We start from the raw sequence: 13,156 nt of genomic DNA on the forward strand, positions 1-13,156 counted from the left end.
CTTGAGGCCAGGAGCTAGAGACCAGAATAAACAACATACTGAAACCACCTCTACAAAAAATTTTTGAAATAGCCAGAGTGATGGCGCATGCCTGTAGTCCTACCTATGTGGGAGGCTGAGCCAAGAGGATCCTTGAGCCCAGGAGTTTGATGTTATAGTAAGCTGTGATCATACCACTGCACTCCAGCCTTGGTGACAGAGAGACCCTGTCTCTAAACAAACAAAAAAATCTTCAAAGCCAGGCACAGTGGTGCATGCCTATAGTCCCAGCTACACAGGAGGCCAAGGCAAGAGGATGGCTTGAGCCCAGAAGTTCAAGATGAACCTGAGCAACATAGCAAGACCCCATCTCTAAAAAGAAAAAAATTAAAAAAATAAAAATCTTCTAAAAAAGGAAGTATATTTAAATGCTGAGGTGAAAATGGCATCGTGTTACCCATATAGATCCTTAGTTATAGCCTAAGTGACAAAAATTCAGGCATAAAAGAACATCCTACACCACACTCATTGTACACTGAATGGTTCAGATTTCCTCTAATCTATATTTCATACCAGTTTGCTGAGAGTAATGAGATTCTATAACTATCACTCATTCAAGTTGGCTTTTTTATTTTTTTATTTATTTTTTGAGACAAGAGTCTCACTCTGTTGCCCCGGCTAAAGTGCCATGGTGTCAGCCTAGCTCACAGCAACCTCAAACTCTTGGGCTCAAGCGATCCTTCTGCCTCAGCCTCCAGAGTAGCTGGCTATAGGCATGCGCCATCATGTCTGGCTAATTTTTTCTATATGTGTGTGTATATATATATATATATATATATTTTTTTTTTTTTTTTTTGAGACAGAGTCTCACTTTGTTGCCCAGGCTAGAGTGAGTGCCGTGGCATCAGCCTAGCTCACAGCAACCTCAATCTCCTGGGCTCAAGCAATCCTACTGCCTCAGTCTCCGGAGTAGCTGGAACTACAGGCATGCGCCACCATGCCCGGCTAATTTTTTCTATATATATTTTTAGTTGGTCAATTAATTTCTTTCTATTTTTAGTAGAGATGGGGTCTCACTCAGGCTGGTTTCAAACTCCTGACCTCGAGCAATCCGCCCGCCTTGGCCTCCCAGAGTGCTAGGATTACAGGCGTGAGCCACCACGCCTGGCCTTTTTTCTATATATTTTTAGTTGTCCAATTAATTTCTTTCTATTTTTAGTAGAGATGAGGTCTCGTTCTTGCTCAGGCTGGTTTCAAACTCCTGACCTTGAGTGATCCTGCCACCTTGGCCTAGGCCTCCCAGAGTGCTAAGTTGGCTTTTAGAGGAAAAGGAACTATCAAAGTATTATGGAAACAGATTCCAATTTTTGGAATTCTAGAGATCTATCACTTTGCATGTAAAACATGAGTATTTGTTCCAAACACGTAAATATAATTTTTTTTTTTTTTTTGGAGAGACAGAGTCTCACTATATTGCTCAGGCTGGTCTTGAATTCCTGGCCTCAAACAATCCTCCCACTTCAGCCTCCAAAAGTGCTGGGATTATAGGTGTAAGCCACTGCACCTGGCCCAAACACCTGAATATAGATATATATCAGCAAAGTGCAAAAGTTCTATTAATAGTTGTTCCACATCCTCACCAATATTTAACATAACCACATTTTATTTTTAGCCATGCTAGTGGGTATGTAGTAGTATCTCCATGGGGTTTTAGTTTGAATTTCTCTGATGACTGATGATCTTGAGGATCCTTTCAAGTGCTTATTTAATATTCATATCTTCTTTGGTGAAGTATCAATTCAAATCTTTTGCCCATTTTTTAATCATTAGGTTGTTTTTCTTATTATTGATTTGTAAGAGTTCCTTATGTATTCTAGGTACAAGTTCTTTATCAGATATATATTTCACAAATATTTTTTTCCAGTCTGTGGCTTGTCTTTCATCTTCTTAGCAAGCTCTTTTATTTTTTTTTTTTTTTTGAGACAGAGTCTCGCTTTGTTGCCCAGGCTAGAGTGAGTGCCATGGCGTCAGCCTAGCTCATAGCAACCTCAAACTCCTGGCTCAAGCAATCCTCCTGCCTCAGCCTCCCGAGTAGCTGGGACTACAGGCATTCGCCACCATGCCCGGCTAATTTTTTGTATATATATTAGTTGGCCAATTAATTTCTTTCTATTTTATAGTAGAGATGGGGTCTCGCTCTTGCTCAGGCTGGTTTCGAACTCCTGACCTCGAGCAATCCGCCCGCCTCGGCCTCCCAGAGAGCTAGGATTACAGGCGTGAGCCACCGCGCCCGGCCAGCAAGCTCTTTTAAAGAGCAAAAGATCTTAATTTCAGTGATGTCTAAATTATCTTTTTTTTAGTGATTCATGCTTTTTGTATCCTAAGAAATCTTTTATCCCTAAGTTGTGACGATTTTCTCCTCTGCTTTTGTCTAGACATTTTATATTTTTCACTCTTGTATTTAGGTTTATGGACCATTTCAAGTTAATTTTTGTGAGATAAGGGTTGAGATTGATATTCTGCAGGTAGATATCTACTTTTTCCCTGCACCATTTGTTGAAATGACTATCTTTTCCTCCACAAATTACCACAGGACCATTGTAGAAAATCAACCATCATCTATGTATGGGTCTATTTCTGGGCCATTTTGTTTCATTGGTCTATAACTACACCAATGCCACACTTTCTTGATAACTATATAGTAAATACTAAAATAAGGCAAGATAAGTCCTATAATTTTGTCCTTTTTCTTCAAAACAGTTTTTATTATATTAGGCCCTTTTCATTTCCATGTAACTTTTAAAATCAGCTTGTCACAATTTCTATAGAAAAGCCTGATGGGATTTTGACTGGGATTCTCATTAATCTAGAGATGAATTTAGAAATCATATTCTTACAATATTGAGTCTTACAATCCATGAGTGTTATATATCTCCCCATCAATTTCTTTATTTCAGCAATGCTTTATAGTTTTCAGCAGATAGGCATTGCATATATTTCATTAAATTTATTCCTAAATATTTAGCTTAGTTGTTTTTTGGTTGTTTTTTTTTTTTGAGACAGAGTCTCACTTTGTTGCCCAGGCTAGAGTGAGTGCCGTGGCGTCAGCCTAGCTCGCAGCAACCTCAATCTCCTGGGCCTCAAGAGATCCTACTGCCTCAGCCTCCCGAGTAACTGGGACTACAGGCATGTGCCACCATGCCTGGCTAATTTTTTCTTGTATATATATTTTTAGTTGGTCAATTAATTTCTTTCTATTTTTAGTAGAGACGGGGTCTCGCTCAGGCTGGTTTAGAACTCCTGACCTCGTGCAATCGGCCCGCCTCGGCCTCCCAGAGTGCTAGGATTACAGGCGTGAGCCACCACGCCCAGCCTAGTTTTTTGATATTATTGTAAATGATAGTTTAAGTTCCCAATTGTTGCTAGTGTATAGAAATATACTTGATTTTTATATATGACCTTCCTAAAATTACTACTAGTTCTAGTAGCTTCTTTGTAGATTCTTGGCATTTTTTTACATAGACAATCATGATATCTATGAATATTTTTTTATTTACAATTTCTATATCTTATATTTCATTTTATTGCCTTATTGTATTGGCTAGGACACCCAGTAAAATGTTAAACAAAAGTGGTGAGAGCTGCTGTCCTTGTCTTTTTTCCAGGCTCAGGAGGAAAGCATTAAATGTCTTTCACCTTAAGTATGTTAGCTACAGTATTTTATAAAGGCCCTTTATCACATTAAGAAAGTTCCCCTCTATTCCTAGTTTACCAAGAGTTTTTGTCATAAATTTATGTTGAATTATATCAAATGCTTTTCTTGCACCTATTGAGATTATCATATCATTCTTTTCTAGTCTGCAAATATGGTGAATTTTCTAACGTTAAACGCAGTCCTAGGATATGTGCCACCTGGTGGTAATGTATTGTCCTTATTAAATATTGCTAGATTTGATTTGTTAGTATATCATTAAGGATTTTTGTATTTATATTCATAAGGGATATTAGCCTACGGTTTTCTTTTTTGTCCTAAAATCGTTTGGTAGAATTCACTAGTGAATCCACCAAGGCCTGGAATTTCTTCTGTGTTAAGGTTTTGGTTTTTCAGGTTTTTTGTTTTTTCCTTAGAAAGATGGGGTCTTGCAATGTTGCCCAGGTTGGAGTGCAATGGCTATTCTCAGGCATTATCATAGCACACTACAGCCTTCAACTGCTGAGCTTAAATGATCCTCCCACCTCAGCCTTCCAAGTAGCTGGGGCAATAGGTATGTACCACCAGCCCAGCTTAAGTATTTTTTTAGAGACAGACACAGGGTCTCCTCTGTCACCCAGGCTAGAGTACAATGGCCCATTCATAAATCACTATATATGACAACTCCTGGGCTCAAACAATCCTTCCACCTCAGCCTCCTAAGTAGCTAGGACTACAGGTGTGCACCACCATGCCAGCTAATTTTTAAATCTTTTGTAGGTAGGGTCTCACTATATTGCCCAGACTGGTCTCAAACTCCTGGCCTTAACCCATCCTCCTGCCTTGGCCTCACAAAGCACTGGGATTCTAGGTATGAACCACTGTACCTGGCCTAGGATTTAAACTATAAATTCAATTTCTTTAACACATGTGGGAATATTCAGGTTACCTATTTCCTCTTGAGTAAACTTTAGTAGTTTGTATCGTTCAAAGAATCTGTCCAATTCATCTAAATTGTTAAATTTCATTGCATAAAGTTGTTTCTACTATTTATCATACTTTTAATATCTGTTAATGTCTGTAGTGATGTCACCTCTCATTCCTAACATTGGTAATTTGAGCCTTCTCTCAGTTTGTGATCAGTCTAGCTAGAGGATCAATTTTCAAAGAACTTGCTGTGGTTTCCGTAATTTTTCTCTATTCTGTTCCGGTTTCTATTTCATTGATTTCTTTTTTTTTTTTTTTTTTTTTTTTATTTTTCCTTTTCACCATTTCTTTACCTTCTCATATTTCATTGATTTCTGATCTCTTTAAATATGAATCGAATTAATATTCTTTAATATTTTCTTTGTTATGCTTGCTCTAACTTGGTTTTCTAGTTTCTTAGGTAGAAGCTTACACGTAACTGATTTGAGACCTTCTTTTTTTATATAAACTTTAACACTACAAATTTTCCTCTAAACACTACTTTTGCAGCATTCCACTTTTTTTTTTTAAGATGGAGTCTCGCTCTGTCACCTGGGCTAGAGTGCCATGGCGTCAGCCTAACTCACAGCAACCTCACCTCCTGGGCTGAAGCAATCCTCCTGCCTCAGCTTCCTGAGTAGCTGGAACTACAGGCGCATGCCACCATGCCCAGCTAATTTTTCTATTTTTAGTAGAGACAGGGTCTCACTCTTGCTCAGGCTGGTCTTGAATTCCTAAGCTCAAGCAATCTTCCAGCCTTGGCCTCCCAGAGTGCTAGGATTACAGACATGAGCCACCGTGCCCGGCCCCCACAGTGTTTTTAATGTTGCATTTTCATTATCATTCAGTAAAAAACATTTTATAATTTATGATTTATGCTTTGTCTCATGGATTTAATTGCCAGATAACTGGCTTTTCTAGATATTTTATTTTTATTCATTTTTAACTTAATTCCATTGTGGACAGAGAACACACTGTGGGTTTTTAGTTTCGCTATCTAGTTGCTATCTGTTTTATGAAAGTATCTGGGGAGATTTAAAAACTATGCTGCCGTACCATCTCTCCAATATACTCCTAGCAATATCTACTTTTAAGATTTTTCTTATCTTCAAGAGTTTAAATGCACTGAAAATGACCTGAATTACTAACATTAATTTAATTAAATAATGAATTCAATAATTTATTATGCTTTGAAATATATTTCTCCATGTATGATTTAGAGAATAACAAATACTTACTGTTATTTGCAAGAGTGAGTCCAATAAATGAGCAAATTGGGCGAATTATCTCAGGTTTCATGCAATTTATTAGCCACTCATTAGCATGTGGAAAAAGTGAACAGCAAAACAATTGATTTTCATCTGAAAGGGGACAAAGTCAATCATGTTTTAATATGACATCTATAAACTATCAGTTTTCATTTCTGTTTTTATCTTTATTTTATAACTAAATATTAGAGATAATTACCATTTTGAGGATTGTTGACACAAACACACAGGGTACTACACACCGAAGACCACAACTGATAATTCTGGAAAACATTTTCATCTAATAAATTCAACTCGTATTTTGAAAGAACTGTCCTATTAGGTTAAAAAGAAAAGGAAGTAATATAAATGTGTTAAGGTCTTATGTAATGAATAATTAACAAGAAATTTATATTTGTTTACCTGAACAACCGTGACAGAACTGTAATACAACCTGTTTCTCTCACAAGTGTTTGTCCAGTCCCTTTAAAAAATAGCCATATATTACATAAATATGATTTTTATTTAAAAATAATTTCACAGAAATGAAAATGACATTTAAGGAGTATTTTAATAATTAACTTTTAAACCACTTTAAAATATTATAAAGTGTAAAACAGAAATACAGTAGATAAAAATCTATAATTAAGATTATTATAAAAATACATACTTAAACACTGACAGCATTCAAATTTCCTCTAAAACTTATGAAACACTTATTTTGCTTCATGGTTCTGTTTTACAATACCAAAATATGTTCCAAAAGAGAAAAATATGAATTAAATCTTTTCTAGTTGTTTTCAAAATAAAAAATGTAAAATCTAGAAGCATTTTAAATGCTTATAAAATTTCTAACAATTTAAAGAAGTAAAACAAAGCACTGTTAAAAAATAACCTTAGCCTGGGCAGTAAGTATACAGGAACACTCTATACTCTATTTGCAACTTTTCTATAAATTTAAAATTATTCCAAAATAATAACCATTGCTGGCTGATATAGTAAACCATTGTAACTAAATGGTCAATTCAGTGCAAAATCAACCAAACTAATTCATCAAATACTTCTTTTTTTTTCCTTTTAAAGCTGTTACTTTACAACAGTGCTTAAGTAGTACAAATCACTTTATTATTTCTTAAAATTAACAAATATTGAATGATTAAAAACATGCTATTAATTCCCTTTTAAGGCTAGTATTTCTCGAAAGTTAGTGAGATTAAAAGACACTGATATAAAGACTAAAAGGATTAATGACTATTCCAATTTATTAAGATGTTTTTTAAACATTCATAAAAGAATGTACTTACTATTATTTGAAACCAGAACCAAAATAACATAGACAGACATTCTTTTCAAATTTGTGTTTGAATCATTAGATAAGAACCAAATTAAATCTTCAAACAACTCTGAAGTGCACAAAGTTTGCTGACAGTAAACTGAAATATAAAATGTAATTTTAGTTTCAATTAGCATAAAAGTTTTAAAATGTGCTGAACAAAATAAACAATTGCCAAACTGGGGATAGTTCCCAACCACATCTCATTTAATTGACATTTATTAGTCATACAACGAAATTTCTGACAAATTGATATATGCTTACTGAATTAGCAGACAAAAGCAGCAGTATCTTTGGCTGGGCACGGTGGCTTATGCCTATAATCCTAGCACTCTGGGAGGCCAAGGCGGGAGGATGACTTGAGCTCAGGAGTTTGAGACCAGACTAAGCAAAAGTAAGACCCCATCTCTACTAACAATAGAAAAAATTTGCAGGGCGTGGTGGCACGTGCCTATAGTTCCAGCCACTCAGGAGGCTGAAGCAGGAGGATCCCTTGACCCCAAGAGTTTGAAGTTGCTATGAGCTAGGCTAACGCCATGGCATTCTAGCCTGGGCAACAGAGTGAGACTCTGTCTCAAAAACAAACAAAAAAACAAAACTCAAATAAAGAAAAGTTTATTTAAAAAAAAAAGCAGTATCTTAATCAAAAGTACTTGGATCTAGGTTCCAAAACACATATCAAAATCCCCTAGAATTCCAAAAATCTAAGTAAATAAAAAATTAAATAAAATCTGACAGAAAATTATAAGATGAGTAACCAAACATAGTAAGAAAAACAATTTAAGAAAAAGTCAGAAACCTGCTTTAGAAAACAGAAAGACAAACAATATTTATGCTATTTTTAAGACTTTTCTAGAAATAAAAATCTTTTCAAAAATCAAAATGGGCCGGGCGCGGTGGCTCACGCCTGTAATCCTAGCACTTTGGGAGGCCGAGGCGGGCGGATAGCTCGAGGTCAGGAGTTCAAAACCAGCCTGAGCAAGAGCGAGACCCTGTCTCTACTATAAATAGAAAGAAATTAATTGGCTAACTAATATATATAGAAAAAATTAGCCGGGCATGGTGGCGCATGCCTGTAGTCCCAGCTACTCGGGAGGCTGAGGCAGGAGGATGGCTTGAGTCCAGGAGTTTGAGGTTGCTGTGAGCTAGGCTGACGCCATGGCACTCACTCTAGCCTGGGCAACAAAGCAAGACTCTGTCTCCAAAAAAAAAAAAAAAAAAATCAAAAATGGTACCACCTGACAGTAAAGTTTTATGATAATCATGTAATAAGCAGATTTTATAAAAATAATTTGAACATAAAGTTGGTTTGACAAATCAATGGTTTAGATTCAACCTCATTTTAGGTATCCTGCAGAAAAGTGTTCTTGCCAACATGAATTTCTCTCCCTAAAGCATATATACCCATATATAAGATGGTTGTGGGTTATCTTCATCTTTTCATTAAAGTACCTGGATAAAACTGTTTAAACATGTAAAAAAGAAATTTAATTCTAAAATTATCTTTGAATAATTTGTTAAAGTATAACACAATGCTTGAAGGATAATGAAATAAAGTATATTTTACCATCTTTTTCTGCAACAGCTCCTAACGTATATAATGCTGCTTCTTTTACCACGCTATGTTCACTTGATTTTGCAAGATTTTTTACAAACATCAAACCGCCAATTTCCCGAAAATAAATACCTGCATTACCTGTAGGGTATGCAGATAAAACATAAATAATACTTGGTTATTCTTTTAGGAATAAATCACAGAAGAAAGCAACATATCATGTAGAATAACTGGAAGACAAAGAACTATACATATTTGCTATATCACTGTACTAAAGAACTATAATAGAATCACAGATAAAAATTCACTATTATATCTTACTGTTTTGTTGACAAATTGAATGAATAGTGACCAAAGCTTCCTTTTGTGAAAAAGGGTTGTCCATTTGATACTTTAGACACTCCAATAATAAGTTCAGGTCTGTCTTCATTTCTAAAGAACAAAAATTTCATTATTCAAAACTGAAAGTTTTCTTTCAAAAATTAATAAAATTTCACTTTTAAAATAATAAGCATGTATTACTTTTATAATCTAACAAACAATAAAGATGTATAAAAGGATTTATTTGTTTGTTTTAGAGATGGAGATCTCACTATGTTGCCCAGGCTGGACTCTAACTGAAACCACCCTTTACAAATCAACAAATGAGTCTAAGGCAAGAACTGTTGTAAGGGCCTAAAACTCTGCAAAGGCACAGGCCTACCTAAAAGTAATGATAATAATCAGCCACTGTCCCCCTGTTGTTTGCTTCTCTGTAATTGCTGTTCTAGAGTGATATAGCTGGTGGTCATAAAGATTCTTAACTTTCTCCACAGATAACATCACCTTTTTAAAACCTAACGGTAGTTTCTGAAATATTGTCCAGGTCCCACATTCCAGTGATTGGCTGACCCACTCAGACCAGAGGCCCATACAAGAAACTGACTCAACTGGAATTGTGATGGCCTACCCAGGAACTGACTCAACACAAGATAACGTCTACACTCCTATAATTTGGCTCCAAACCTAACAAATTAGCAAACTCAATTGCCTAATGCTTTGCCTGCCAAACTATCTTTAAAAACCCCATCTCCCAAATTCTCAGGGAGGCAGATTTGAGAAATTCCTCCCCTTTCCCTGCTTAGTGCTCTGCAGAATTAAACCCTTTCTCCATCGCAACCCTGACTGCCTCAGTGTATTGGCTCTTCTCTATGCAGCGGGCAATACAACCCAATTGGAAGGCAACAGAACTCTTGAGCTCAAGGGATCCTCCTGCCTCAGCCTCTCAAGTAACCAAGACTACAGGCATGTGCCACTACGCCTGACTACAAGATATTCTTGAAATAAAAGAACTTAAAATGAACTTCTTAGGTTTTTTGGTTTTCTCCTTGCATGAAGTATATGAACAGAAAATCTAAATATTATTCTCTTTAAGTAAAGCCATACTAGTTTAAATATCTGCCATTAGAAATGAAATGAATGAAAATGAAAATACAATATAACAGAATTTGTGGGATGCTACTAAAGCATTATTTAGGAGGCAATTTATAGAAGAAAGGTTGCAAAACAATGACCTCATCTTCCGCCTTAGGAAACTAGAAAAAGAGGGGACACCTCAGTTGGTACTGAGCCTGTGTGCCTAGGCTTAAGGGGAAAAAAAAAGAAACTAGAAAAAAGTCAGGCTGGGCGCTGTGGCTCACGCCTGTAATCCTAGCTCTTGGGAGGCCGAGGCGGGCGGATTGCTCAAGGTCAGGAGTTCAAAACCAGCCTGAGCAAGAGCGAGACCCTGTCTCTACTATAAATAGAAAGAAATTAATTGGCCAACTGATATATATATAAAAAATTAGCCGGGCATGGTGGTGCATGCCTGTAGTCCCAGCTACTCGGGAGGCTGAGGCAGGAGGATCGCTTGAGCCCAGGAGTCTGAGGTTGCTGTGAGCTAGGCTGACGCCACAGCACTCACTCTAGCCTGGACAACAAAGTGAGACTCTGTCTCAAAAAAAAAAAAAAAGAGAGTATTACGTACAACTTCATATCTACAGATTCAACAACTTAAGATGAAATGGACAGATTGCTTTAAAGACACAAGTCACCAATACTCACCCAAGAAGACATAGATAATCTGAACAATCTTTTATCTATGAAAAAAATCATACTTGAAATCATACTTAAAAACCTTTCCATATTTCAACATATGAATTCTGGGGAAAAAGAAAAAAAAACCTTTCCATAGAGAAAACTCTGGGCTCAGAGAGTTTCATCTGTAAATTCTACCTAACACTTAAGGAAGAAATAATATCCACTCTACACATATTTTTGCAAAAGTTTAAAGAATACTTTCCAACTTATTCTCTGAGGTTGGTATTACCTTAAACCAAAGCAATTACAAAGAAAACTATAGACCAATATTCCTCATGAACGTAGATGCAAAACATCTAAACAATTTTAGCAAATTGAATCCAACAATATTAACATAACGATACATCATGACCAAGTGGGTTTATCCCAGGAATGCAAGATTGATTTAAGAGGGGAGAAAAAAATCAATGTAATGTAACAAATGAAAATTAAAAAGGAAAAGCTTTTGGTTATCTCAATAGATGTAGAAAGAGTACTTGATAAAATCCAACATCCATTTCTGATTAAAGAAAAACATTCTGCAAACTTGGAATAGAATGGAATTTTCTCAACCTGACAAAGTGTATCCATCTAGAAATGAAAACCCTACAGTTGGCTGGGTGTGGGGGTTCATGCCTATAATCCTAGCACCCTGGGAGGCCAAGGCAGGAGGATCCCTTGAGTTCAGGAGTTCAAGACCAGCCTGAGCAAAATCAAGATCCCATCTCTACTAAAAATAGAAAAAGTCAGCTGACTGATGGGAGTTGATGGATAAATCCCCTTCACCCTTTGGCTGGGATGACTCTGAGAAACATGACTCTATAGTGGCTTCCGTAATTCCTCATAGGATTAAGCTCCAGTTGCCCATAACAACAACTTCCTTGATAATGTACTCTTCTATCTTCCCATTTCCTATCTCACTTCCCAGCCAGTATTTCCTGGGATCACTTTTTCAAAAAAAAGTACTTGCACTCAAATCCTTATCTTGGAGTCTACTTTTGGGAGGAACCTCAAAATCAAAACATAAAATGGAAGAGTGAGATGTGGTACTAAGGTTGGAGATATGATAAATGGAATGTCATAAATAGTTTGAGAGGGGTATCCACCAACAATTATCCCTACATCTCCAGTTTCAACTTCTTCCTCTCCAGAATCTCCATTCCTTCTCCATATATTCTCCTGTCTCTATAACTCTTTGAAGACTTCCTTGACATTAAAATCTCCCTCTAGCTACTGCCATAAATCTTTAGCCAAGCTTTTAAAAAGAGTAAGCTTTCTTCAGATTTTCATTTCCCACTCAGACCTAAATATACTACAGTCTGGCTAAGATCTAATAAATTTACTATTAATAAAACAAATGACACCCCAAATGCAAAATGCAGTGAATAACTCAGTCCTCATCTGTGCCATCTGACACTGATGCTCTTATGCAATCACTTTCTCATAAAGCATTCTCTTATGGTCTGATTTCCAAGATACCACATTCCTGACTCTTTTCACCTTTCTAAAATGTTTTTCTCAGTCCTTTTTTAATGGCCCTCTTCCTCAGCTGAACCCTTATGTGAAGGTATTCATTAGGGAACTCTATTCCCCATCCTTTTCTGGTTTATTATTTCCTCTCTGGTTAACTTCCATGCCTACAGATTCAGTTTCCATCCTTCTAAGGACAATTCTGAAATCTGTACCTCCAGGCATACTTTGATGGTGATTCTCTCAGGTTCCTACTATTCTTGCATATGCTACCATTAAATCAACTATCACATGGTATTGTAATTATCAGTATGTCTTTTCTCTTTAGAATGTCAGTTTCCTAAAGCCAGGAATTACGTAACAGGCACAGAGGAGGTGCTCAATATTTATGTAAATTACTGATGGACTTTTTCATTTCCTGAATCCTGTCAGATAATATGCAGTATAGCCTACAAATTTAAATCTTATTCCATATATATGATCCATGAATTTCTCACCTTGTAGTTTCTCTGTGTCCTCGCTTTCCATGCTTGTCTGTATTATATTTCCTTATATTCCATCTATAAGATAAAGGCATTTTCTCAATTTAAATCAATGTTTGAGAATGTTAGAGATACAAATACAAAGGGGTAGGAAAAGAACTGTTTTCCTGAAGCCAGAAGACCAGGGATTGAATCTGCAACTTATTAAATGTGTGATATTGGACAGTTGCTTAAATTCTGAGGCTCAGTTTCCTCAACTGTAATATAGGAATGATATTCCTATTTCATAGAGTTGTTACAAGAATTACATTTGAAAACATATATAAACATTTCTGG

At 36.2% G+C, this 13,156-nt stretch overlaps 1 protein-coding gene across 4 annotated transcripts in view; it reads right to left on the minus strand.

Moving 5' to 3' along the window:
* The window catches only part of TERB1 (telomere repeat binding bouquet formation protein 1), a 39,651-nt gene that overhangs the window by 22,266 nt on the left and 4,229 nt on the right, over positions 1-13,156 (minus strand). For all 4 annotated transcript variants that reach the window (XM_075995698.1, XM_012742312.3, XM_075995697.1 and 1 more), the window contains 7 exons: positions 12,836-12,898; positions 9,093-9,203; positions 8,784-8,912; positions 7,188-7,316; positions 6,307-6,367; positions 6,104-6,219; positions 5,875-5,997 (listed from right to left, as the gene is read on the minus strand). In XM_075995698.1, the coding sequence (XP_075851813.1) occupies positions 5,875-5,997; positions 6,104-6,219; positions 6,307-6,367; positions 7,188-7,316; positions 8,784-8,912; positions 9,093-9,203; positions 12,836-12,866 (700 nt within the window). In that variant the 5' untranslated portion in view covers positions 12,867-12,898. The remainder of the gene's footprint in view (positions 1-5,874; positions 5,998-6,103; positions 6,220-6,306; positions 6,368-7,187; positions 7,317-8,783; positions 8,913-9,092; positions 9,204-12,835; positions 12,899-13,156) is intronic.

Source organism: Microcebus murinus, chromosome 20, assembly GCF_040939455.1.
Source record: "Microcebus murinus isolate Inina chromosome 20, M.murinus_Inina_mat1.0, whole genome shotgun sequence".
Taxonomy (NCBI): Eukaryota; Metazoa; Chordata; class Mammalia; order Primates; family Cheirogaleidae; genus Microcebus; species Microcebus murinus.